Below are 27,925 nucleotides of genomic sequence, written 5' to 3' on the forward strand. Positions count from 1 at the left end.
CAGCCCGCAATACTTATTCCACGAGCTCTGGAGTTACGGAGGTCCATGTCAATGGTGAAGCAAGGCTGAGTGGGTGAGCTGACTAGAAGACTTTTTTCTGTTTATGCCTCAAACTGGAGAGATTACACCACTTCCTGCAGGACATACAGCTGCTGATAAGTACTGTAAGACTTGAACTTTTTAAATAGAATTAAATTACAAATCTGTATAACTTTCTGACACCAGCTGATTTAAAATATATATATATTTTTTATATTGCCGGAGTACCCCTTTAACACTGTGTAAGCCCATGACACAATCAGATACTGTAATAATTTTTTTTCCCCAAATTAGCCAGAAAATGTGTCCCTGAAATCCTTTATTTAAAGATTTTGCACGTGAACACAGCATGGTATTTCTAAAACATCTGAAACAAGAAATTAGTACATTAGTACTGAGAAGAAAACACGCATTTTTGGGTATGTAAAGGCCCAAAACCTGATGCTAGATATTCAAGGCAGGGATAATGTCACCTGCAGATAGCGGGGTCCCTGCTGTTTGTGCGTTCAGCTGTCGTGTTGTAAGCCCAGGTCTTTGTAGACGGTAACCACGGTCTGGCACACTTGTTTGAGCTCAGCCTGCAGCTGCCCGATCCGTTCTATGGTGTCGGTGAGCTCTTGCAGCCTGACCTGTAGTTGAGTGTTGTTCTGTTCGTACATCTGGAACATTCTGTCTTCAAGACGCTTAAAAATTTCCGCCACCTGCCACACAATACATAGTAACAGAGATGACAGACACTCAGGACCTCACATGTCTTATACTACTATTCCATTCAGGGTTTAGCTTTTGCCAGTGACATGCGGTGGCTTTGTTTTTCCAGTTTTGCCAAATTAGAAAATTATCATGCAGCCGTTCTGCACCGATAAATGCCAGGAAATATAATATTGAGATGCAAATCGGTTTTTGGACTATACGGCTTTTTTCGTCTTTCTTTTTTTTTTCCCAGCTGTATCAGCTGGTGGTAAAATCTCTTTGCGGTGCTGTAGGTGGAGGCAGAGGACGTTCTGTACGGCTTTGTAACTAATTGCTCCGGCTACCTGCGTCCTCCGGGGATTTAATGCAGTTACAATAATGGGCTCCAAGCTGATTACAGAAATATATGGGGAGACTGGAAAGAAAAAGCTAAGCTCTACAAAATCATTCAAGTGGCCAAAAGCTACTACACCCATGAGTGGGCAGTGTAACGCTGCTCTATTATCACAGGACGCAGGGAGGATTCTTCTGCTTTATTTCTACCTTCCATTCCAAAAGAACACTTATGTCTAGGCTGGGATTGTAGAATTATGTGCGGGAGAAGTGAAGAATGTACAGGGACAGGGGGAACCGAAGGTAAATCACCAACAACATTTTTCGCAGGGGTTGCAGCTGCAACTGGTCCATATATCAGGGGGGCCCAGAGACGACCCCCCAACACTGATCTCTTTTAAGGAAAACTCGCGCAAAAATCCATTTTTTTAATATGTTATTAGATAAGCAAAGTTAGACAAATTCCTAATTTACACCAATTATGGGAAATTTCCCTCAATTTAATAGAACAGGTAGGCTTCAATTTCTCTAAAAAAAATGTGACATCACGACCCGGTCGATATAACTGAAGGGTCCAGCAGGGGGAGCAGTATATGTAAAAGTAGAAGTCTATGTAGAAAGTATATTTAGTGAAATCACCCCCATCCCCTCTTTCCGTGCTGCCCTTTGCCTGAGCATCTCCCCACTCATGCTGCCCGATGCCCGTGCATCTTTCTCCCGCCCATATTGCTTGGTGCCCATGCAGCTGGGTGAGCGGCAGATAAGGAACGCTCATGGGAGATGCTCGGGCATCGGGCAGCACGAGGAGGGCGGGTGGGGATGATTCCACTACATATGCTTTCTACATAGACTTCTACATATTCTGCACCCTTCAGGTATAGACCAGTCCGTGACATAACATTTTTTTTGAGAAATTGAAGCCTATCTGATCTTCTAAATTGAGGGAAATAACACTATGGGGGAGATTTATCAAACATGGTGTAAAGTGAGACTGACTCAGTTGCCCCTAGCAACCAATCAGATTCCACCTTTCATTTTCCAAAGAGTCTGTGAGGAATAAAAGGTGGAATCACTTTACACCAGTTTCATAAATCTTCCCCTATATGTGCATTTCCCATAATTAGTGTACATTAGGAATTTGTCTAACTTTGCTCATCTAATAACATATAAAAATATATTTCCACCTGAGTTCTCTTTTAAGGTTGACTGCTTATGCCTGACCTGCTAAAATTCATCTCCAATGCTTAGCAGTATATGGAGGTCTGTGCAGCAGCACTGACAGGGGTAGAGGTGTCACACAGGTTAGAGGTCAGAGAAGTAAAGTCATGTAATATGTATATGTCTGTTTTCTGCCAAATTACTGGGGCGTTTGCCCTTCAGGTCATGAATATGGTCTTTTTCTGCCTGTAACTTTACCTGAATATGAGTATCCGGAGATTGGTACTGTTTCTTCTAGATTTTCTAAGAATACATTAGTCGTAATGGATACTTTTATGTGAATTGGAAATGGAACATATTAATGTTTTGTATTTGAAGCATTTTTGTAAATGCATGTTGTTTTTCTTTTTTATAAAATTGTATAAATAAAAATGTGAATTATAAAAAAAAAAAAAGAGAGAGAGAAGTAAAGTCATAAAAGAAAAGGCTGCACTGACAGGAGCAAACTAGATTAGAACTATATGTTAACCCCCGGCATGAGCCACTGGGATAAATTTGTTTGGCTGGGTTTATATAATATTTTGGTTAGTGTTTTATTTTCAGCCAAAACCAGGAGTGAAAGTGACACAGTTAAAACATAATGATGAGCATGCTCGGGCCCATCCGAACGGGAAGCAGTATTTGATTAGAGGTGGCTGAAGAAGTTGGATGCAGCCCTAGAGAGTCCTGGAAAACATGGATAAAATCCATGGCCTATGACTGTATCCATATTTTTCAGCAGCCTTAGGGCGGCATCCAACTTCTTCAACCAACGGTAATCAAATGCTACACGATCGGGTTTGGATGGACCCAAGCATTCTCAAGTTGCTTTCTCTTGCTTTTTCACATGGCAAAACTAAAACCTGACCATCCCGCCACACTAGGGGGTGGCTGGCTTTTAGAATGCAAAACCTGTCAAAAAAATGACGGCTTGTTTAATAAATATGTCAATTTTAAAGCTCAAAATGACGAGTTTGTAGTTTTTTTTATTTTTCTGTCACGCAATGTTAGTAAATATGGTGAGACAAGAAACTGATAAAGAAAAACTAGTTAAAAAAACCCATCAATTTGATTACAGAAACATATTAGTAAATCAGGGTCTGTCCCATGACATTGTTGTTCCCCCATTAGGCTTAGAACTATCTTGATTACACACTGAAAACAGACGATTACCTTTATGTTGAGGTTTGTGTTAAAGTTTTTCATCAGTGTTTGGTTCTTGGCCCGTCCTTCATTAATCTGATCGATCAGGCAGTGAGCGCGGCTCTGCAGGGCCTCCACGTTGGCATCCATGGCAGCAAAGTAGTTAGAGGTCTTCCCTTCATGGCTGCTGCTTGTAGTTGCTGCATCAGGCCCAGGACTGGATAAAGAAGAGCCTGACATGCTGCAAGAATAATGGAAAAAGCTTCAGAGACTTGTCCAAATAGTCTTATAACCCAAACTACGCTCCTACATAGGACAGCACAGATGCATCGAAAAATATAGTCTTCCAGTTTTACAAGCTGATATCATAATATACAATAAGATCTAAATATATAAAATAAGTAACATAAAGCAATATATAGAGGTACGTTACAATCTGGGCACATTGGCCCCCATCAATGTCTGAAACAAAAAAGTTGTGATGTTCAAGTAAACTGTGTGCCTCCTCGGCTCACAGATTTCCATTTTCTCCTTGCTGTTAGCTTCTATTTTAGTGCTGAGCAAAATAGAAAGGGTAGGACACACACCACAGTATACAGCTGTAATTTGGCCACAAGGTGGTGCTCTTGTATCACAGCTGTATTTTGCTCAGTATTTACATGGGTATTTGTAAGCCAATACCAGGTGTTGGACGAAAACACAGAAGAGGTTCAAATCTTTCCATATGTAGGTTCCACTTCTAAATATTGCCAGGTGAAAGTAACCTAAGGCTACAATTACATGTTCAGTAGTTTTTCAGGACCGTATATGATGTCTTCAATCATCCGAAATCCACGAAAATAATGGTTTAAAAAGATGACTCATCTGTATTATATACGGATTTGCGGACGTTACAGCTGTTTCATTTCTAAAAATTACAAATGCTCCAATAGATTTCGATCGGATTTTGCGGATGCAATTTTTGCAGATTGCAGGTCCGTAAATATACGAACAGTGTGAACAGCCCAACTGAAATCAATGGGTCCGCAATTACAGTAAAAACTACGGATTATGTGAAAGTAGCCTAAATAAATTTTCCAAGAATCCCGTGTATAGGTGACAAGTGTCTGACAGCTGGGAGTCTAAGAGAATGATCCTAGTCCCCGCTTTTAGCATAGTGGTGGACAGCCACGCATGCCACTTCTCCGTTTAAAGGCGACAGCCCTGACAGCCAAGAGCCAAGTACAACAGTGGGATTATAGGAAAAGCCCTATAATTTTCTGTAGGCAGCAGAAAAATGTCCCAGACTGAGGCCACAATTGCAGGCAGCACTACGGACCCATTCATTTAAATGTCCTTGTTCACATGTTACGTTGCAATTTGTGATATGTGAAAAAAAAATGGGCAGGTGCTCGTGCAGACCCGCAATTGATGTGCGGATCACTGTACTTACTCATTGTGAATGCAGCCTATGGATGGCTGTCAGTAGCTACGGGTCTGCAGCTATGGACAGCCTACAGATTGTGGTTAAGGCTATCAGTCTCTCTGTCTGCTGCTAAACTTAACATCTCTAACAGAATTAACCAGGGCTCAGGTCATTACTTATAAAAGTCTGGTCCAATTAATAGAATCCTGATTAACCCGGCCTGAAATCAGCGCTAAATACTGTAATGTTCTACAAAATAGGTCAGGGTGGCATGCCATTAGAAGAAGGCTATTCTGACACTTCGGTCTATGTTGGAGGTATACATCTGGAGGTTTTCCCACCATATACCTGTAACGGGGGTCACTGTGTACCTATACTTGGCATTTGTTGCCTGTAAATAAAAAAAAATTACTAAAATTTTAAATAATTCCTCCCTTCATTCAAGATACTCTATTTTATCGTAAAAATAGATTGAAATGAGGCCTCACAGAAAATTGCACCCTGTGAAAACTATACCCATTATACGCTAACTTCACCGTTCTTTATACCGTCAGTTATGGTTTGTCTGATTGTCCTATGGCCCTGAACCCCAAAACACATGAGGGCCTCTTATTTGTCACAGACCATGTAGCGGACAGATGAGCTGTTGCTTCTCAATAGTTTTCACTTTGAACCAACTTAGCGCCATGTGATGATTTACTTACTGTATGTTTTATTGGAAAAATCATAAAAAAAAGACTACACAATGTCTCTGCTTTCAGACACTTGGCATATGCAGCAAGTTATTCTATTCTAGATAAAAAATAAAAGTATTGCTGTATAACACAGAGGACAGTCTTTAGGCCTTCAACAAGTAACTGGAACCTATGGAATATAGGTACAACAAGCATGGACTGCATGTTTGCTATGCTACAGTCAAATGTTTGTTATTCTGTAGAAACAGCTAGTGTTTTTCAGGTTAGTGGTATTTCAAAAGGAGGTATGGGATTTTAAAGGGGACATGGAGTCCAATCTGTAGATGTAATGTGATGGAAGAGGAGGAGCTCAGCAGACTGATATGTAGTTTTGCTGGAAACGTTCCAGAATAACTTGTCATTTATTTATGTAAACCTCTACTAATTCTGGGCTAAATAGTCAAGTGGGCGGTCCTACTCAGTGACTGAGAGCTTTGTCTATATCCACACTAATAACTGTCAATCACGCCCACTGTGTATCCCACAATGGATAGGGGATAACTACTAATGGTGGGACAAGCCATTAAGTATATGTAATTGTGTTCTGAAATGATCAGGTCTCACCTAGAGGAAGCCTGGCTCATAGACGGATCTGCCCGATCAGCTTTACTAGTACTTGGAGTTCCAGATTCATCCATTGTGTCTCTGCGATCCAGCTCTGCGTCGGCCATTTAAAATGTTACTGAAAAGAAGAGGAAATTCCAGATTATTAAAACTGGAAAGAAAGAGTCTGGATCTAATGGGGGTCATGTGCATAATGGCATCATTGCATGTCCGTGGAAACTTACACTCACATATTAACACTAAGGGCCCTATTCCACGGGACAATTATCGTTTGGATAATCGTTAACAATAAACGATCCCAAACAACCGCTATTGCGAACGACCTGAAATCGTTCACCCATTTACACGGAACGATGATTGTTACTTATGATCGTTCTTGCGGTCGGCGTCGGCGCTACTGCAAATGACCAAACAACGTCTTATTCCATGTGAAGTGAACAATTTGCGAACGAGCAATGATAAAAATAGGTCCAGGTCCTGTTAAGCGATCAATGATTTCTCGTTCGTCATTTAATCGTTAACTGCTTTTCAACCGAACGATTATCGCCAATAATCCGATAATCGTCCCATAAAATAGGGCCCTAAGACTATGCAATGTCATTTTGCAGCACTGAGAAAAAAATCAGGAGCTGTAATACCTGCATACAACCTAGGTGGCAGTACAGAAAAAAAAAATCAGGAGCTGCAGTACCTGCATACAACCTAGGTGGCAGTACAGAGAAAAAAAATCAGGAGCTGCAGTACCTGCATACAACCTAGGTGGCAGTACAGAGGAAAATTCAGGAGCTGCAGTACCTGCATAGAACCTAGATGGCAGTACAGAGAAAAAAATCAGGAGCTGCAGTACCTGCATACAACCTAGGTGGCAGTACAGAGAAAAAAAATCAGGAGCTGCAGTACCTGCATACAACCTAGGTGGCAGTACAGAGGAAAATTCAGGAGCTGCAGTACCTGCATACAACCTAGATGGCAGTACAGAGAAAAAATCAAGAGCTGCAGTACCTGCATACAACCTAGGTGGCAGTACAGAGAAAAAATCAGGAGCTGCAGTACCTGCATACAACCTAGGTGGCAGTACAGAGGAAAAATCAGGAGCTGCAGTACCTGCATACAACCTAGGTGGCAGTACAGAGAAAAAATCAGGAGCTGCAGTACCTGCATACAACCTAGATGGCAGTACAGAAAAAAAATCAGGAGCTGCAGTACCTGCATAGAACCTAGATGGCAGTACAGAGGAAAAAATCAGGAGCTGCAGTACCTGCATACAACCTAGGTGGCAGTACAGAGGAAAATTCAGGAGCTGCAGTACCTGCATAGAACCTAGATGGCAGTACAGAGGAAAAAATCAGGAGCTGCAGTACCTGCATACAACCTAGGTGGCAGTACAGAGAAAAAAAAAAAATCAGGAGCTGCAGTACCTGCATACAACCTAGATGGCAGTACAGAGAAAAAAAAATCAGGAGCTGCAGTACCTGCATACAACCTAGATGGCAGTACAGAAAAAAAAACAGGAGCTGCAGTACCTGCATACAACCTAGGTGGCAGTACAGAGGAAGAATTCAGGAGCTGCAGTACCTGCATACAACCTAGGTGGCAGTACAGAGGAAGAATTCAGGAGCTGCAGTACCTGCATACAACCTAGATGGCAGTACAGAGGAAAAATTCAGGAGCTGCAGTGCTATCTTCTCTGCTATGTACCCCCTATAATCAACAAGTGAGGACAAATCCTACAGCTATGTTGTGATACTATGACTGGGATAAGCAACCTATGACTTCTGTTGCTCTTTATGGGATCCATAAGAAATTATAGGATAAAGTGGTTGTCTCATTGAAAAAGTAAAAATGCACAAATCATTGCAAATGTTGTGAACAAAACTATGGCCTGAGCTATATTGTGATCTAACCACAGATGAACCCTGTAAAGGGTTAAAGAGGAACTCTAGTGGGTTTTTTTTTGCCTTTTCTAATCAACTGGTGACAGAAAGTTGTACAGATTTGCAATTTACTTCTTTTAAAAATTCTCCAGTCTTCTAGTACTTATCAGCTGCTGTATGTCCTGCAGGAAATGGTGTATTCTTTCCAGCCTGACACAGTGCTCTCTGCTGCCACCTCTGCCAGAAAAAGTTTTTTTTTTTTTTTTAACAAGGATTTGCCTGCTTTTTTGGACAGTTCCTGACATGGACAGAGGTGGCAGCAGAGAGCACTGTGTCAGGCTGGAAAGAATACACCACTTCCTGCAGGACATACAGCAGCTGATAAACACTGGAAGACTTGCGCTTTTTAAATAAGAAGATAAGAAGTCCGGCCATTTGTAAAATTCGGCAGCTGGCGGGGGGGGGGATTGATTACATGTACTAACTTAGCTCACCCTGTGCCTGCGGTGAGTAGCGGGACCGGCCTCGGGACCCCTGTCGGAAGTCATTTTCCGAGTTTTGATGACGTCATGACCTGTCCTGGCTGATCAACCAATCAGTGACTGGGGCGATGTCCTGCCCCAGTCACTGACTGGCTGAGAGGCCAGTCCATCAGCCGGGTAGTAACGTGTCAGTGCCGGAGATCCCGGCGGGGGTCCCTAGGCCGGTCCCACTGCTCAGCTCACCACAGGGTAAGAGGTAAGTTTGTACTTGTAATCAAATTCCCCCCTGCCCCTGCCGGCAGCCAAATTTAACAAATGGACGGACTTCTCCTTTAAATGAAAGTAAATTACAAATCCATATAACTTTCTGACACAAGTTGATTTGAAAAAAAAAAAAAAAAACAACTTTTTGCCGGAGTTCCCCTTTAAGCGAAATTACTTATCCACAGAGGAGGGGGTGAACTTGCCCTTAGTACACAGTAATAATAATGTATTGCAGTGTACCCTCATCTTAGTGCCTCTGATAGGGTGTTATAGTACAATTTCCATCCGCAGCCATGACAACCCATCGGCACCCCACAATGGCGCTGGGATTTGGTGGGTAGAGTGGGCTGATAACCATTGACCACAGTATCCGAGTGGTTGGTGGCGGTCAGTGGATCTGCCATGTATACTGCGGCACAACGCATCATCATAGGCTGTTAAGGGGTTAAAATTATTTTATAATACATTTTCCTATAAAAATTATATGGGACAACTCCTGTAGTGATTGTGCATGAGAAGACATGAGATTTGACCATAATATTCAATGTGCTGCGATAAACCAGCTCTATGAGGTGAGCTCTAATAATTTACTTCATGAACTATCAAATATGGCGGCCACTGCGTCATATACCCGGTCGAGTTCCCTCACAGCAGCAGGAGGCGGGAAATCACGAGGGGCGGAGCTTCTGCGATCTTCAAAACGGCCTGACGAGTTTTCGGGGGGCGTGGTCTACACAGCGTCAGGTTCTCCGCGGGCGGGTGTTCTAAAGGGGCGTGAATTCGATGACGTCACGGCCCGTCTGCAGGGGGCGGTTTCCTCGTTGTAGTTTTGGGCGGGAAATTAATGTGAGCAGTGTCTACTTAGAGGGAGAGTCTTCTTTGAGGCAAACATTTCTCAAAACTGTAGCTGAATGTTAGATATGATGTAAGATGTGACAGGAGGGTGTGAGGCTATAAAATGATATACAAAAAATATAAAAAAAATTTGAATGATGATGTCATAATAGTGACTCTCTAGTTTGCCATCTTATAAAACTTACAGGGGTTCCAGCCTTACTTGGCATCAGGTCACATTATGTTTCCCAGTATTAGGTCACAGTGAATTTATTTCTGTAGAAGTTTCCCTCAAAGGAATTCCCACTTTAAATAAATTTTAGACAACCCTCTAAAAATAATCTCCATGGGGGCTAACTAATCATTAGTTATTGTTACTTATAACCAGGTAAGGTGTTTGGCAAAGTCCTTCACTCCCTGACTGGTTTCAAGCCTCCCAGTACTTATCAGCTACTGTATGTCCTGCAAGAAGTAGTGTATTGTTTCCAGTCTTAAGGTCCTATTCCACCAACAGATTATCTGCCGAAGATTTGAAGCCAAACCCAGGAGTGGATTTGAAAAGAGGAGAAATCTCAGTCTTTCCTTTATGACCTGTTCTCTGATTATAGTCCGTTCCTGGGTTTGGCTTCAAATCTTTGGCAGATAATCTGTGGTCCGATCTGTTGGTGGAATAGGGCCTTTACACAGTGCTCTCTGCTGCCCCCTCTGTCCATGAACATTAAAGTACTTATCAGCTGCTGTATGTCCTGCACAAAGTGGTGTATTCTTTCTAGTTTTAGACAGTGCTCTCTGCTGCCACCTCTGTCCATGTCAGGAACTGTCCAGAGCAGTAGCAAATCCCCATAGCAAACCTCTCCTGCTCTGGACAGTTCCTGACATGGACAGAGGTGGCAGCAGAGAGCACTGTGTCAGACTGGAGAGAATACAACACTTCCTGCAGGACATACAGCAGCTGATAAGTACTGGAATACTTATTTTTTTAATAGAAATAAATTACAAATCCTTATAAAATTCTCACACCGGTTGATTTGGATTTTTTTTTTACCACTTTAAGTCTAATGTGAAGTCTGAATTTTTGGACATGGTGTCTCAATGTGAAGTCTGGTCTGGGGTCTGGCATAATGTTGGTCTCTGGTATGGTCAGTGTTGTGGGCAATGGCCTCCAGGGATGGGTAACCTTCGGCCCTCCAGCTGTTGGAAAACTACAACTCCCATCATGCCTGGACAGCGAAGCATAATGGAAATTGTAGTTTAGCAACAGTCGGAAGGCTGAAGGTTCCCCCTCCCCGCTCTATACCATACTCTATAATGTCACCTGTAAAAAAAAAACGGTGTCCCGAGAAAAACCTTCCTGCAGGGTTGTATGGGTCTGTCCGGCTATATAGCCACAGTGTATATACAAGCCAGGACACAACAACTCAGCGTATCAGTGAGGTCAGGACTTACATCGCAGCATATGGCCGCCTGATAACCAGCAATAACAACCAAATGAGGGAAAGATGGAGATATTATACCACCAATACATTATAGGGAGAATAATGAGAACATATTGCGCTGTGATGTAGGGATTAGGCTGTGGGAACAGTTGGCACCATCTCTCCGGGAGGGTCTCCCAGTAATCCTGAGTTATGTCACAAGCCGAGCTGTGCCAGCTGTATAGAGTCCTGAGGAAGCGGGCATAAGAGGACCAGAGGAGACACTGCTGTATACCCAGAGACTGCTGTAACTGAGGAGGCTATATACCGAGAGACTGCTGTAACTGAGGAGGCTATATACCGAGAGACTGCTGTAACTGAGGAGGCTATATACCCAGAGACTGCTGTAACTGAGGAGGCTATATACCCAGAGACTGCTGTAACTGAGGAGGCTATATACCCAGAGACTGCTGTAACTGAGGAGGCTATATACCCAGAGACTGCTGTAACTGAGGAGGCTATATACCGAGAGACTGCTGTAACTGAGGAGGCTATATACTCAGAGACTGCTGTAACTGAGGAGGCTATATAACCCAGGACTGCAATAACTGAGGAGACTATATACCCCTGGACTGCCATAACTGAAGAGGCTGTATACCTTGGGACTGCTGTAACTAAGAAGGCTATATAACCCAGGACTGCTGTAACTGTGGAGGCTATATACCCCGGGACTGTCGTAACTAAGGAGGTTATATACCCCTGAACTGCCATAACTGAGGAGGCTATATACCCGCAAACTGTCATAAGCGAGGAGGCTGTATTCCCCAGCACCGCTGTAACTGAGGACGCTATATACCCCAGGACTGCTGTAACTGAGGATTCTATATACCCCAGGACTGCTGTAACTTAGGAGCCTATATACCCTGGGACTGCTGTAACTGAGAAGGCTGTATACGCCGGGACTTCTGCTGTATAGTGAGTATTACCCTGCTTCATACTAGTTGCACATCTGATGGGAGGTAGATTTGTCTGAAGAGCTTACAATCTGGTGCACATGTCTGTTTGAGATCATGTCTATACGACAAGCTTATAGACTGTATTATCTACCACTATACAAGGCAGTCACTGCCATCGTCAGGTGTCCTGCTCCAGGAGATTGCTGGATGGACGGATGAATGAATAGAATAAGTATATGAAACCTTTTCCCACCTACATAAAATGGAGAGACGTGTAATATTTCTGGTCGGTACCGTCACCTGTGACAAACAGAATCTATAGAACATTCCAGATAATCACATTGTAGGATTTATAAATAATTATTCTGTATTTTATTATGTGAAATAAGGATCTGATCACCGTCCGACCAGCAGGAATTCTGTTTCTCACAGACCTGTTAGTTTCTCTATGAGAAGCTCCTCCTACTCTGCCCTCATTACCTGGATTACCTGCATCTGTTTCATCTCATTACCTGTATAATAATCACCTGTCCACACACTTAATCGCACTCCAACCTCTCCATCATGGCCAATACCAAAGAGCTAAGGACACCAGGGACAAAATTGTAGACCTGCACAAGGCTGGGATGGGCTACAGGATAATAAGCAAGCAGCTGGGTGAGAAGGCAACAACTGTTGGTACAATTATTAGAAAATGAAAGAAACAAAAGATGACTGTCAATCTTTCTCAGTCTGAGAAAGATCTCAAGATCAAAGATCTCAGATCTCACCTCGGAAAAAGGTCAGGAATCAGCCCAAAACTTCACGGGAGGACCTGGTCAGTAACCTGAAGAGAACTGGGACCACAGTCTCATAGATTTCCATTAGTAACACACCATGACATCATAGATTAAAATCATGGGTACGCAAGGTCCCCCTGCTCACACCAGCACAGGTACAGGCCCTTCTGAAATTCACCAGTGACCATCTGGATGATCCAGAGGACGCATGGGAGAAGGTCATGTGGTCAGATGAGACCAAAATTGAACTTTTTGGTATCAACTCCACTCCCTGTGTTTGGAGGAGCAAGAAGGATGAGTTCAACCCCAAGAACACAGACCCAACTGTGAAGCATGGGGAGGAAAACATCATACTTTGGGGGGCTTTCTGTAATGGGAACAGGAGGACTGCAAAGTATTGAAGGGAGGATGGATGGTTGCATGAATCACAAGATTTTGGCCAACAATCTCCTTCCCTCAGTGAGAGCAGTAAAGATGGGTCATGGTCAGGTCTTTCAGCAGGACAATGACCTAAAAACACACAGCCGGGACAACTAAGGAGGAGACAGACAGCCGGGACAACTAAGGAGGAGACACCCAGCCGGGACAACTAAGGAGGAAACACACAGCCGGGACAACTAAGGAGGAAACACACAGCCGGGACAACTAAGGAGGAAACACACAGCCGGGACAACTAAGGAGGAAACACACAGCCGGGACAACTAAGGAGGAGACACACAGCCGGGACAACTAAGGAGGAAACACACAGCCGGGACAACTAAGGAGGAGACAGAAAGACGGGACAACTAAGGAGGAGACACCCAGCCGGGACAACTAAGGAAGAAACACACAGCCGGGACAACTAAGGAGGAAACCCACAGCCGGGACAACTAAGGAAGAAACACACAGCCGGGACAACTAAGGAGGAAACAAACAGGACAACTAAGGAGGAAACACACAGCCGGGACAACTAAGGAAAAAACACACAGGACAACTAAGGAGGAAACAGCCGGGACAACTAAGGAGGAGACACACAGCCGGGACAACTAAGGAGGAGACACACAGCCGGGACAACTAAGGAGGAAACACAGGACAACTAAGGAGGAGACACACAGCCGGGACAACTAAGGAGGAAACACACAGATGAGACAACTATGGAGGAAACACACAGCCGGGACAACTAAGGAGGAAACACACAGCCGGGACAACTAAGGACGAAACACACAGCGGGGACAACTAAGGAGGAAACACACAGCCGGGACAAATATGGAGGAAACACACAGATGGGACAACTATGGAGGAAACCCACAGCCGGGACAACTAAGGAGGAAACACACAGCCGGGACAACTAAGGAAGAAACACACAGCCGGGACAACTAAGGAGGAAACACACAGATGGGACAACTATGGAGGAAAGCCACAGCCGGGACAAATAAGGAGGAAACACACAGATGGGACAACTATGGAGGAAAGCCACAGCCGGGACAAATAAGGAGGAAACACACAGCCGGGACAACTAAGGAGGAGACACACAGCCTGGACAACTAAGGGGGAAACACACAGCCGGGACAACTAAGGAGGAAACCCATAGCCGGGACAACTAAGGAGGAAACCCATAGCCGGGACAACTAAGGGGGAAACCCACAGCCGATTCAACTAAGGAGGAAACCCACAGCCGGGACAACTAAGGAGGAAACACACAGCCGAGACAACTAAGGAGGAAACACACAGCCGGGACAACTAAGGGGGAAACACACAGCCGGGACAACTAAGGAGGAAACACACAGCCGGGACAACTAAGCAGGAAACACACAGCCGGGACAACTAAGGAGGAGACAGAAAGCCGGGACAACTAAGGAGGAAACACACAGCCGGGACAACTAAGGAGGAAACACACAGCCGGGACAACTAAGGAGGAAACACACAGCCGGGACAACTAAGGAGGAAACACACAGCCGGGACAACTAAGGAGGAAACACACAGCCGGGACAACTAAGGAGGAAACACACAGCCGGGACAACTAAGGAGGAAACACACAGCCGGGACAACTAAGGAGGAAACACAGCCGGGACAACTAAGGAGGAAACACACAGCCGGGACAACTAAGGAGGAAACACACAGCCGGGACAACTAAGGAGGAAACACACAGCCGGGACAACTAAGGAGGAAACACACAGCCGGGACAACTAAGGAGGAAACACACAGCCGGGACAACTAAGGAGGAAACACACAGCCGGGACAACTAAGGAGGAAACACACAGCCGGGACAACTAAGGAGGAAACACACAGCCGGGACAACTAAGGAGGAGACACACAGCCAGGACAACAAAGGAGGAAACACACAGCCGGGACAACTAAGGAGGAGACAGAAAGCCGGGACAACTAAGGAGGAGACACCCAGCCGGGACAACTAAGGAAGAAACACACAGCCGGGACAACTAAGGAGGAAACCCACAGCCGGGACAACTAAGGAGGAAACCCACAGCCGGGACAACTAAGGAGGAAACCCACAGCCGGGACAACTAAGGAGGAAACACACAGCCGGGACAACTAAGGAGGAAACACACAGCCGGGACAACTAAGGAGGAAACACACAGCCGGGACAACTAAGGAGGAAACACACAGCCGGGACAACTAAGGAGGAAACACACAGCCGGGACAACTAAGGAGGAAACACACAGCCGGGACAACTAAGGAGGAGACACACAGCCAGGACAACAAAGGAGGAAACACACAGCCGGGACAACTAAGGAGGAGACAGAAAGCCGGGACAACTAAGGAGGAGACACCCAGCCGGGACAACTAAGGAAGAAACACACAGCCGGGACAACTAAGGAGGAAACCCACAGCCGGGACAACTAAGGAGGAAACCCACAGCCGGGACAACTAAGGAGGAAACCCACAGCCGGGACAACTAAGGAGGAAACCCACAGCCGGGACAACTAAGGAAGAAACACACAGCCGGGACAACTAAGGAGGAAACAAACAGGACAACTAAGGAGGAAACACACAGCCGGGACAACTAAGGAAAAAACACACAGGACAACTAAGGAGGAAACAGCCGGGACAACTAAGGAGGAGACACACAGCCGGGACAACTAAGGAGGAGACACACAGCCGGGACAACTAAGGAGGAAACACAGGACAACTAAGGAGGAGACACACAGCCGGGAAAACTAAGGAGGAAACACACAGATGAGACAACTATGGAGGAAACGCACAGCCGGGACAACTGAGGAGGTAACACACAGCCGGGACAACTAAGGAGGAAACACACAGCCGGGACAACTAAGGAGGAAACACACAGCCGGGACAAATATGGAGGAAACACACAGATGGGACAACTATGGAGGAAACCCACAGCCGGGACAACTAAGGAGGAAACACACAGCCGGGACAACTAAGGAAGAAACACACAGCCGGGACAACTAAGGAGGAAACACACAGATGGGACAACTATGGAGAAAAGCCACAGCCGGGACAAATAAGGAGGAAACACACAGCCGGGACAACTAAGGAGGAGACACACAGCCTGGACAACTAAGGGGGAAACACACAGCCGGGACAACTAAGGAGGAAACCCATAGCCGGGACAACTAAGGAGGAAACCCATAGCCGGGACAACTAAGGGGGAAACACACAGCCGGGACAACTAAGGAGGAAACACACAGCCGGGACAACTAAGGAGGAAACACACAGCCGGGACAACTAAGGAGGAAACACACAGCCGGGAAAACTAAGGAGGAAACACACAGCCGGGACAACTAAGGAGGAAACACACAGCCGGGACAACTAAGGAGGAAACACACAGCCGGGACAACTAAGGAGGAAACACACAGCCGGGACAACTAAGGAGCGGCTCCATAAGAAGCATTACAAGGTCCTGGAGCGGCTGCCAGTCTCCACACCTGAACCCAATAGAAAATCTTTGGTGGAAGTTGAAACCCAATGTTGCCCAGTGACAGCCGAAACCTGAAAGATCTGGAATAGATCAGTATGGAGGAGGGGGACACAATCCCTGCTGCTGCAGTGTCTGCAAACCTGGTCAAGACCCCCAGGAAACGTCCGACCTCTGTAACTGCAAACAAAGGTTTCTGCACCTAATAGGAACTTCTGTTTCTCTAATGTAGCAATCCTTATTTCATGTAATAAAATGCAGAATAATTATATATAAATCCTACAATTTGATTATCTGGAAGGTTCTATAGATTCTGTCTGTCACAGGTGATGTTACCGACCAGAAATATTACACATCTCTCCATTCTATGTAGGTGGGAAAACGTGCAAAATCAGCAACGTATCATATACTTATAGATATAGATGTATATAGATAGACGAGATGATGATGATGAGTCAGGACTGGATACTGTATTCTTATATCCAGGATGGGTATAGCTGTAATCTGCACTCATTGTGTTATCCCACTATCAGTTTCATAGGAATAACATTACGCTTTATCCTCAGGAAATGGAGATTGTCCCAGACTCCACCCTGAACCTCACGGCCATTGGCAGTCAGCTGCAGCCCTCGTACCAATACTCCGTCTCCAATGAGAACCCCTCGTACACCGATTATAAGCCTATGGAGATGGAGCTCATCCCTCTTCCCAGAGCCGTCATCTATCTTCTGATGGCAGGTGTGGTCGTGGTCGCTGCTGCGTACGCCATAGTCGGACATCTCATCAAAGACCTGGCACATGACATTGCAGGTAAGGGAGAATGTGAACACACGTTGCTTCTGTAATATATAAGCGTATATGTTAGTAACAAAAATAATATTCTAAACAATCCCCCTTACCAATACCTCCCTATGTACAGGGGCGTAGCTAATGTCTCCTGGGCCCTGGTGCAAGAGGTCAACTGGCCCCCCCCCCCCCCCTTTCACGACCAAGTGATGCTACTGGTAGGTGTATGTGTGTGTATGTATATATATATATATATATATATATATATATATATATATATATATACACACACACTCCAAGACAGATATTACCAATAACACCAGCATATAGGAAGTGAAAATATTATCACCATATATATTACCGCCATACTGTTACTGTATACTGAGACCAATATTGCCAATAATACAAGTATACAAGGGGCAAATATTAACGCCACACCACAACCACTACCATCACCACCACATTGTTACTGACCAAAACCAGTATACGGAGACCAATAAAACACAGTACCGGATAACAAGTAACAAATATTACCACCACATACCGACTAACACCGCCACATACCGACTAACACCGCCACATACTGACTAACACCACCTCTGCTACTGAATAAGATCCACTGTACACAGATCACTATCACCTCATACAGTCATATAGAGGTGGAAGCAGCTCCACACAGGTTGTATACACCATATAAATTACAGCGCAGATATATCAGGTGACAGGAGACGTCTTCTCTGATCGGAGTTCTTTCCTTTTCATCTTCTTCTCCATCTGTCCTGGGCCGTTATGAGAACTTCTCCGAGCCACGAATCCACAGAATCTGCCAGACAGACATATTAGTTTCCTCACACTGACACCATCCTCATCTCTATACACACTGCACATCTGTACTGTCCCCTTTACACCCTCATTTGGTGGGTAGCCCTGACTCTATGTGACCCCCTTATAGTATATATAGATGGCCCCCACTGCATGTTGCACCCCCCTTCCCCTTATAGATGACCCCCTCTACCCCCATTATAGATGCCCCCTCTCCCCCCCATTATAGATACCCCCCCCCCTTGAAGATGGCCCCCTCTTCTCCCCCCCTTATAGATGCCCCCCTCTCCCCTCCTTGAAGATGGCCCCCTCTTCTCCCCCCCTTATAGATACCTCCTCCCCTTATAGATGGCCCCCTCTTCTCCCCCCCTTATAGATACCTCCTCCCCTTATAGATGGCCCCCTCTCCCCCCCCCCTTGAAGATGGCCCCTCTTCTCCCCCCATTATAGATGCCCCCCCTTCTCTTCCCTCATTATAGATGCCCCCCCTTTTCTTCCCCCCATTATAGATGCCCCCCCCCCCCTTCTCTTCCCCCCATTTCCTCTATGCTAAGCAGTATTTAAAAAAACAAAAACACACAAACTCACCTGAAAACCCGCTCCTCCGGCGATCCTCTTCTTCTTCAGGTGCTGTCCCCGGCTGATGCGCGGCTGCCGGGGGTGTCCCGTCCTATCCCCGGCAGCGCGCGCATCAGTGAGCTCTTTGTACGCCGGGGCTGTGACTTCTGACACAGGAAGCGTCTCTGACGTGCACTTCCTGTGCCGGAAGTCAGGGCCCCAGGCAGCTCACTGATGCGCCGCGCTGCCGGGGATAGGACGGGACACCCCCGGCAGCCGCGCATCAGCCGGGGGCTCGGACGAGCCCGCTCTTGTGACCGCAAGCAAATCAATGCTTGTGGTCACAAGAGTAATTTAAGGGGGGAGCAGTGCAGTGGCAAGGGGGGGCCCTCGCGGGCCCCCCCTCGTAGCGGGCCGGGTCGCAGCGGCGACCGCTGCGACCCTGGTAGCTACGCCACTGCCTATGTATAATATACAGTGGTGCCTTGGATTACGAGCATAATTCGTTCCGGGGCCGTGCTTGTAATCCAAATCCATTTTTAAACCAAAGCAAATTTTCCCATAAGAAATCACTAATATGCAGACAATTGGTTCCACACCCCAAAAATAATGATTTATTATTCTGAATAAGATGTAAAACAGATGAAACAAACATTCAGAAACAGCAGAATCTGTGATATTATAAGTTACTGTACAGTAATGGAGAGGATGGGAAACACAAGGACTGACAGAGACTGCAGGGAGCATGAAGGAATGAGCAGGACAGATGTGGGCACATACATGCAGCGCTCTCTGTCCGGGGAGAGAGGGGTTACAGCTATGGAGAGATTACCTCCACAGTCCTGTCCTCTGATGTAGGCCCCAGCCTGAAGTGGATCTGCTATGATTTGGAAGGTAAGGGAGACTTCCTGGGTCAGAGTACAGTGCTGTAGACCCCGCTATGCAGACCATGCCCCTCCCCCACTCGCGCTCCCAACCAGTACAGGGAGCTCTTACACCAAAGCAATGCTCTTAAACCAAGTCACAATTTTGAAAAACTGTGAGCTCTTAAACCAAAACGCTCTTAAACCAAGGTACCACTGTACATGGATAACCTACCTTGCACCCTTTCCCTGTTTTTTTTTTTCTTTTTCATTCTTACACACTCTGGACATCTAAATTTACCTTCCCTTACGTCCCATTGGCATCACAACATATGGGGGTAAATTCGCCCCTGCGAGCCCCTGGGACGAAGGAATATTTAATGAAAAAATAACAATTAAATTTTAATCCCCTCCTCCATGAGGTATAAATAGGCTCCACCTCCCCCTAGACCTCAGTCTTTTTTTACTTCGTTGCTGTTAGCCCTAGGGGACTTTGTCCCTCCTCCGTTTTTATGCTTTGTTAACCTGTTGCATTCAGGTTTTCTCTCCAGGTAATGATTGCTGGGATGCCGCTGGAGCCGGTGTCCAGGTAGTATCCTGATATTTGCTTCTGCAGGTCTTAGCTTTTAAGTTTTTCTTACCTAGTGCTTCTTGGAACGCACTCTGCGTGTCACCCGAGCCGCTGGCTTTTCTTCCAGTCGCGTTCGACTGTGGAACGCATCGGCGCTGCGTGCGTCTCAGCACTGCGGCGTCGGCGTCATGTCACTTCCGGGGGCCGGCAGCGGCGCACTCTCTGCATGCCGGATTAGCTGTGTGTCCAAGGCAGAGGGTAAGCTGTTGCTACCTCTAGGTCTGGCTGTCTTCCTCTGGAAGGATTTTCTGTGGCTCATTTGGATCTAATAGAAAACATCTGAGTGCAAAGTGCTGTGATCTCTCTTCTATATACTTAAAAATGTCTGAAATGGAGACCAGTCCTGCTGCTGGCAAAAGACCTTCTAAGGAAGCACTTCATGTACCGAGTGTGAGACTCCACTACCTGACGGCTATGGATACCGTAGGAGGATCATTTTTTCCAGATAAGATTCATCCTTTCTTTCATAAAAATATTTATGAATGCCTAAAAATATTTATAATGCCTAAGTACGCTGTCCTTCATGCAGACCTAAACCTATGAGGAGCCTGATGTTCAGGATGTAGTTGTATGGGTCAAGGACTATGTGCAAAAGACTTTAGCGGCTAATGAGAATCGCCGCCCGTGTCCTAAGTTAAAGACCAAATGGAGTATTTCTCTCTCTACTCCCAGCCTTTGAGTATATTACTTTATGGCTGTAGGATTATGGTCATTTTCAGTTTACTGTGATTGATGAAGTTAAGTCATCATCTTCTTCTGAAACCTCTTCTACTTCTGAAGATGAGAAAGAATTATTCAGGGGGTATTTCACAGCTGATAGAATTCACAAGCTCTGCTAAGCTGTGCAAGCTGAAATACACCCTGAGGAAATAGAAGAGGATAGGATTGGTCCTCCTCAAAAAAGCCTAGGGCTTTTTCTGTAGGGTAAGACTTCATTGTCTATGTTACAGGCGGAATGGAAGGAACCGGAAAAGGCTCCTGGTTTGAGCAAGAGGTTTAAGACCTTATATGTTCTCAAGGAAGAACAATGTAAGGACTTGATTGAGCCTCCAAAGGTGGACCCGGCCATAGCCAAACTGTCAAAATGTACTGTGCTGCCTGCGGAGGACGGATCCAATCTTAAGGATCCGATGGATAGAAGGGTGGAGGTAGCCCTCAAGAGATCATATACGGCAGCGGCAGCCCAAGGGGCAGTCTCCATTTCTTCTTTTGAGGTTTCTAGAAGCCTAAGAATATGGCTGACCAAGGTCCAGGAAAATTTGGAAGGTAGAGCTAGAAGGGACAAGGTCCTTCGCTCCTTAAAAAAGGTCATTATGGCCATTGACTTCCTCTGCGATGATGCATCTCAGGGAACCAGGTTAGCGTAAAAAAACTAGTACGCTCTCAACCGCTGCCGAAGGGCGCTATGGTTAAAACCCTGGGTTGGAGATGCTAACTCCAAAATTCAGCTCTGTAATATGGAGTTCCAGCCAGGTAGGCTGTTTGGCTCTGAGCTGGATAAATTAATGGAGGAATTGTCTGACAAGGAGGGGAAGTCCCTACCATTGTCCTATAAGAGCGGTGATTCCTTTCGCAGAGCAAAATCTCCTCAGCAAGGCAAAGGGAGATACCAGTACAGAGGTCGAGGAAGAAACTATTCCAGAAGAGGTTCCGGGAAGCAGCAGAATAAGGACACCAACAAGAAACCAGACTTCTGACGCAGAAGCTGTCCAGTGGGAACACGTCTGAGTTTGTTTCTCCCTGCCTGGGAAGAATTAAGAAAAGATCACTGGGTGTTAAATATTATTCAAAATGGTTATGTCCTTCATTTATCATCTCTTCCTCCTCCAAGATTTCTTCTGTCAAGAAATCTTAAGCCAGAAAGACACTTAGTCCTAGAGACAGAAATTCTTCGCCTCCTTTCCATTGAGGCTCTAGAGGATGTTCCTCTATCAGAGATCGGTCAGGGAGTTTACTCCCCAGTGTTACTAGTGCTGAAGCCATCCGGAAATTGGAGGCTTATTATAGATTTGCGATATCTCAACAGATGCATCGTAAAGAAGACTTTCCACATGGAGAACATAAGATCGGTAAAATCTATCCTCCAGAAGGGAGATTTTATGGTCACCATAGATCTACCGGATGCATATCTTCATGTACCGATTCTGAAGGCTCACAGGAGAGCCTTCACCATCCAAATCCAGGGGAAGGTAAGACACTTACAATTCAAAGTCCTTCCACCCGGAATACCTCCGCACCCTTTGTTTTCACAAAGGTAGTGTCACCATGATGGTTCGCTTCCATTTACAGGGGATAAAGTTATCCCTTACCTGGATGATTGGTTGATTATGACTCAGACTCAGGATCTTCTGAGAGTTCAGTTGAACTATGTCCAGGACATACTTCAACAATTAGGTTGGCTTATCAACATAGAGAAATCAGACTTAATTCCTAATTCCTCCTCGTCAGGTATCCATAAGAACATAAATGCGCTTTTTAGGGCTCCTTGCCTCAGCTGCGGACGCGGTGCCATGGGCGTTATGGCACATGAGATTTCTTCAGAGAGAAGCACTAACAGTATGGAACCGAGGACTGAAGGACTTGGATGCGATGCATGTTCTATCGACTCAAACAAGACATTCTCTAATGTGGTGGAGACAAGTCAAACATGGAGTTTATTTTCAGAACCACACTGGATAACCATCACGACGGATGCTTCAGGAACAGGTTGGGGAGCTCATCTGACAGTCATCACGACTGCAGGATCTTGGAGTCAACAGGAATCCGCTCTGCCCTCCAACGTGAGGGAGCTTAGAGCGATTTACCTAGCTCTTCTTCATTTTTTTCCTCCTATTTTACAGAGAGCAGTCAGAATCCGGATGAACGACATGACCTGTGTGGCGTACCTAAACAGGGAGGTACCAGATCCCCTTCTCTCCTCAGGGAAGTAGAGAAGATTTTTCTGTTGGGCAGAAACCAGAATAACCAGACTCTCTGCGATTCATATCAGGGGTGTCGACAATATATTGGCGGATTGACTAAGTCGAGGCCTGACATTACCGGGGGAATGGTCTCTCTCAAGGAGAGTGTTCATTCAGTTAACCCAGAGGTGGGGGCTTCCTCAGAGAGACCTCATGGCATCAGCAAGCAATGCCAAACTGAGGAATTTCTGTTCCCTTTACAGGGCAGACAATCCCACGGTAGTGGACTCAATGACAATACCATGGACATACCAGCTGGCGTATATCTTTCCTCCCATAGCCATGATTCCCAGAGTTTGATGAAGATCAGTTGTCAGTGATAATAATAACTTCCTTCTGGCCGAAGAGGGCATGGTTCACCCTGCCCATGAATATGAGCAGAGGGGAATTTTGGAGATTACCTCTGCATCCGGATCTAATATTCCAGGGTCAACATCTGTGCAGGAATCTTTCCAGCCTCAGCTTGACAGCTCGGAGACTGAGAGGACTGTATTGGACTCTAGTTTTTCTGAGAAGGTATAGTATACCCTTTCTCACGCTCGTAGTTGCACTACAAATAAATCTTATGCACGGATTTGGAAGATTTTCAAGATTGGTGTGTAAGCAGGAGTATTGATGGACTTAAACCTTCTACTCCACAGTCATTGGAGTTTTTACAGGAAGGCTTCTATAAAGGATTAAAACCTAGTTCCATCAAGGTGCAGATAGCAGCCCTCTCTGCACACCTAAACTCACGTTTCTTTCAGATCTTGGAGGTAAAGAATTTTGTTAAGGCTAGACTAGGCCTAACCTGGTAAAGCAGGTAGACCCATGGGACTTATCCTTTGTGTTGAGACGCCTGTGTCTTCCTCCCTTTAAGCCTTGGGAGGAAGTAGACTTCAAGTTAACATTGAAAGTTTCTCTTTTACTAGCCATTACCTCTGCTAAGAGAGTTGGAGAACTTCAAGCCCTTGGCTCCGCACCTCCATACGTGACTTTTTCCCAAGACAAAGTTATCCTTAGGTTCCTTCCAGGATTCCTGCCTATGGTGGCTTCATTTGCCAACATCAACCAGCCAATAGTATTGCCTGTATTTTCTCCTACTGGATCATCTAAAGAAGACTTGGATCTTTCTTTATTGGACGTATCCAGAGCTATCAAGATCTATCTACATAGAGTAGGTGATTTTCGTAAAGACGAGAATTTCTTTATCCCTTTCGCAGGAAAGAACAAGGGGAGAAAGGCTTCAAAACCTTCAATATCCAGATGGATCTGTGACTCCATTGCCTTATGTTACTCTTCTGCTGATCTGGATCCACCAGAATTTACCAGGGCTCACTCTACTAGAGCTGTGGCCTCCACTTGGGCAGAGCGTGCCGCTGTGCCACTTGAGGACATATGCCAGGCAGCTACCTGGTCGTCTTTGACAACCTTTGTGAGATATTTCAGGCTGGATACTTCTTTCTTGTCAAGAACAACCTTTGCAAGATCTGTTCTTAATGCGGACGTAATAAATAACCCGCCCATTGGGGATAATGCTTGCTAATTCCCCATATGTTGTGATGCCAATGGGACGTAAGGGAAGCTAAAATTATTATGTTAATTTGTTTTCCCTAAGACCCATTGGCATCACAAGACTCCCTCCCTGTGTTTTATGTTTCTTTATAATTAGACTGAGGTCTAGGGGGAGGTGGAGCCTATTTATACCTCATGGAGGAGGGGATTAAAATTTAATTGTTATTTTTTCATTAAATATTCCTTCGTCCCAGGGGCTCGCAGGGGCGAATTTACCCCCATATGTTGTGATGCCAATGGGTCTTAGGGAAAACAAATTAACATAATAATTTTAGCTTCTTTATGTCCACTCTGACAACACATTGCTCCCTCTTCCCCCTCCCTTTGTAGACACAGGACATGTGATCTCCTCTCTGGAGGAGACATTATCTGCATCATCTCCATGCACCTGTGCTGCTTCCATAGACTTACATGTGTCCCTGAGCCTAGGTTTCTGTAATATGAAAAGTTATAGTTCTATCTCTGCTTGCTGTCAGTGAATGTAGGCATATGTACCTGTCTTTGTGTCTCAGCTCTGTATATTGTAAGCGTTATATATGTTCTTAGAGTCTGTATGGAGCTAGAATGTTTTCATTCACAGTCAGCAAGCAGAGATCTAAACCTATACTACACCCCGCACCCCCGGTAAACACAGATGCCTCTTATGCAGCACATAGCTACACCATGCGCGCGTCAGCTCTGCTACATCATCAGCTAGTATGGAATACATATTGGGGTGATGTTTTGCAAAATCAGTGAAAAAAAAAAAGTCTTGTGTTTACTGTCCAATAGGAACGATAGCAGTGGGCAGGAAAGAAAACTAAGGGAGCGAGTATGCAAACAAACCAATCAGGGAGATGCATGATGGGAAATGTAGTCTCCTGGCCGGCGCCATCTTGGATATAGATTGACTTTAAGAAAAAACTTGTAACTCAGGAATGGCTTTAGCTAGAAAGACAGGAGACAGCTCAAAATAATCAGGGGGACTCGGAGAGTAAGACCAGCTAGCATTTCATTTTGTATCTCTTAGGTGGATAACCCCTTTAACCTGTGACATTCCAGCTGTTGCAAAACTACAGCTGCCAAGGTGCACCAGCTGGAGAGTCTCAGTTTGTATAACACTGGTGTAATACATGAAGTCTCATGTCTTGGACTTCCATCCAAGAGATGTATTTTCATCTTTCCATTGTCTCTTCTACAGACTGTATCCTGGGCCCCCAGTCAGAAAGCAAACTCTTCCCAGCACACGACCTGCCGCCCATGAGGAAGTGTCTACTGCCCCTCTCTACAGACAAGATGAATATCTACTGCTTGCCGGATCAGCCCACCGAGGTGTGTGTGCCTATAAGTACAAGCCAAGAGATCCCTACCAACCTCACACACTTACCATCGTCATACGGCAGGGAATGTGGCCAGAGGAAATCATCCCTGTTAAATGTCTGACGGCAGGCTAGAGATGGTCAGATGTCTGCGTGTTACCCAGCCGTCTTTGAGCCCTACAGATGAGTGATGGCCGCCGGTGAGAGCACCAGGACTTATGTCCCACTCCACACCACGATAGTGGCCGGGACGTTCTGAAGCGTTATGAGTGAATGAGGCCTTATCCGTAACCCTTGATATTATAGCACAGGGGTACGGAACCTTGGCTGTCCAGCTGTTGCAAAACTACAACTCCCATCATGCCTGGACAGCCAGAGCTTTAGCTGTCCAGGCATGATGGGAGTTGTAGTTTTGCAACAGCTGGACAGCCAAAGTTCCCTACCCCTGCTATAGCAGCAACCACTTATTGTTTTCCCTAAGGTCCTCCAGCTCCTTGTAGTGGAAGAAGCATCAGTCACCGATCCTTCAGCCTCTCAGATTTCATATTGACATCTGTTATTTCTTGTAATACACAATGTGGTTGACCATAAACTTCTTCTCAGTCTAGCTCAGTGATCTGGTACCTGTTGCAAAACTACAACTCCCAGCATGCCAGGAGATTATATTTCGCAATAGCTGGGGAGCGGCAGGTCGAGCTTTCTCCAAGTTTGTCAGCCAATGTAAAAGCAATATACATAATGGAGATCATCTCTCAGAGGCCTGTCCCTCTGTTATGTACTGTTACGGACTATAGTTTATGAACCTACAGCACAGGTGTCAATCCCATGGTCCTCCAGCTTTTACAAAGCCAAAGCGTTGGCTGTCCAGGCATGATTGGAATTGTAGTTTTGCACAGGTTTGATACTATTGACCTAAAGGACCCCAGTAACCAATTTAAAAGGGTTATCCAGGACTAGCAAAACAGCAATTTTCTTCTAAGAACAGCGCTACATCTGTGTCCATGTTGTTTGTGTTATTACAAATCAGCAATATTCACTTTAATGGTACTGCAATACCACACACAAACCGAGTACAGGAGTGGCACTCTTTCTGGAAGAAAGCAGCTATGTTTTTTTTCAACCCTGGACAATCCCTTTAAATGGCCACCATCAAAAAAATTTTTTTTTTAATATATATTATATTACAGACCCAGGTGTGAATGCATTTTTGGGTGGATTTCTCCCGACTCATTCTCCTGATTGGTCGGAACACTCAGGCCCCAACCGATTAGCAGTGCATTCACTCCTGGCTCTGTGTCACATGACCTAGACGGACTTTCAATGCAAGTCTATGGGGTCTGGGGAGAGGAGTGTGAACACTCAGGCCCTGACCAATAAATATCTATGAAATGTCTCTGACAAAAGTGTTTTTCCTTTTTTACAACCGGTACATATTAGGTATAGCCCATTTGCAGTCTGTGTCAATATATATATATATATATATATATATATATATATATATATATATATATATATACACACACACACACACACATATATATATATATATATATATATATATTATACACACACACACACATAGTGTATAATTTATATATATATATATATATATATATATATATATATATATATATATAATGTTAATGCTCTATTTCTGTTACTCCATATGACATAGCTCCCCCTTGTTAGTTAGTAGAGGAGCATCCTCCATTGCACAGTCAGTTTCTGTACTAGACCTATGTAGAGGAGCCTTTATAACCTGGACGCACAATAATTTTTATGCAAAAATAAATAAAATTAAGTCAATGAATACCGGCAAAATGTTTTTATTTCATGACAACTCGCATAGTGACAAAGCAGCTTC

General features: G+C 45.1%; 2 protein-coding genes across 6 annotated transcripts; one reads left to right on the top strand and one right to left on the bottom strand.

Annotated features, from left to right (window-relative positions):
* Positions 1-343: 343 nt before the first annotated feature.
* SYCE2 (synaptonemal complex central element protein 2) lies at positions 344-9,520 on the bottom strand. 3 transcript variants are annotated; one of them, XM_069947027.1, is made up of 4 exons: positions 9,378-9,520; positions 6,109-6,226; positions 3,436-3,646; positions 344-740 (listed from the first exon to the last, which is right to left on the bottom strand). In XM_069947027.1, exons 2-4 carry the CDS (start codon positions 6,213-6,215, stop codon positions 546-548), a joined length of 513 nt encoding a protein of 170 aa, XP_069803128.1. In that variant the 5' UTR covers positions 6,216-6,226; positions 9,378-9,520; the 3' UTR covers positions 344-545. The 3 variants fall into 3 exon arrangements, with proteins under 3 accessions (XP_069803128.1, XP_069803119.1, XP_069803111.1); XM_069947018.1 differs by having other exon boundaries at positions 9,360-9,519; XM_069947010.1 differs by having other exon boundaries at positions 9,320-9,519.
* Positions 8,598-26,393, top strand: SMIM44 (small integral membrane protein 44). Of its 3 annotated transcripts, none has more exons than XM_069946998.1 (3): positions 8,598-8,720; positions 17,156-17,399; positions 25,944-26,393. In XM_069946998.1, exons 2-3 carry the CDS (start codon positions 17,159-17,161, stop codon positions 26,183-26,185), a joined length of 483 nt encoding a protein of 160 aa, XP_069803099.1. In that variant the 5' UTR covers positions 8,598-8,720; positions 17,156-17,158; the 3' UTR covers positions 26,186-26,393. The 3 variants fall into 3 exon arrangements, with proteins under 3 accessions (XP_069803099.1, XP_069803078.1, XP_069803089.1); XM_069946977.1 differs by lacking the exon at positions 8,598-8,720 and adding an exon at positions 9,372-9,574; XM_069946988.1 differs by lacking the exon at positions 8,598-8,720 and adding an exon at positions 10,908-11,952.
* The last annotated feature ends 1,532 nt before the right edge of the window (positions 26,394-27,925 follow it).

The sequence above is a fragment of the Dendropsophus ebraccatus genome, chromosome 1 (assembly GCF_027789765.1).
Source record: "Dendropsophus ebraccatus isolate aDenEbr1 chromosome 1, aDenEbr1.pat, whole genome shotgun sequence".
Lineage (NCBI taxonomy): Eukaryota > Metazoa > Chordata > Amphibia > Anura > Hylidae > Dendropsophus > Dendropsophus ebraccatus.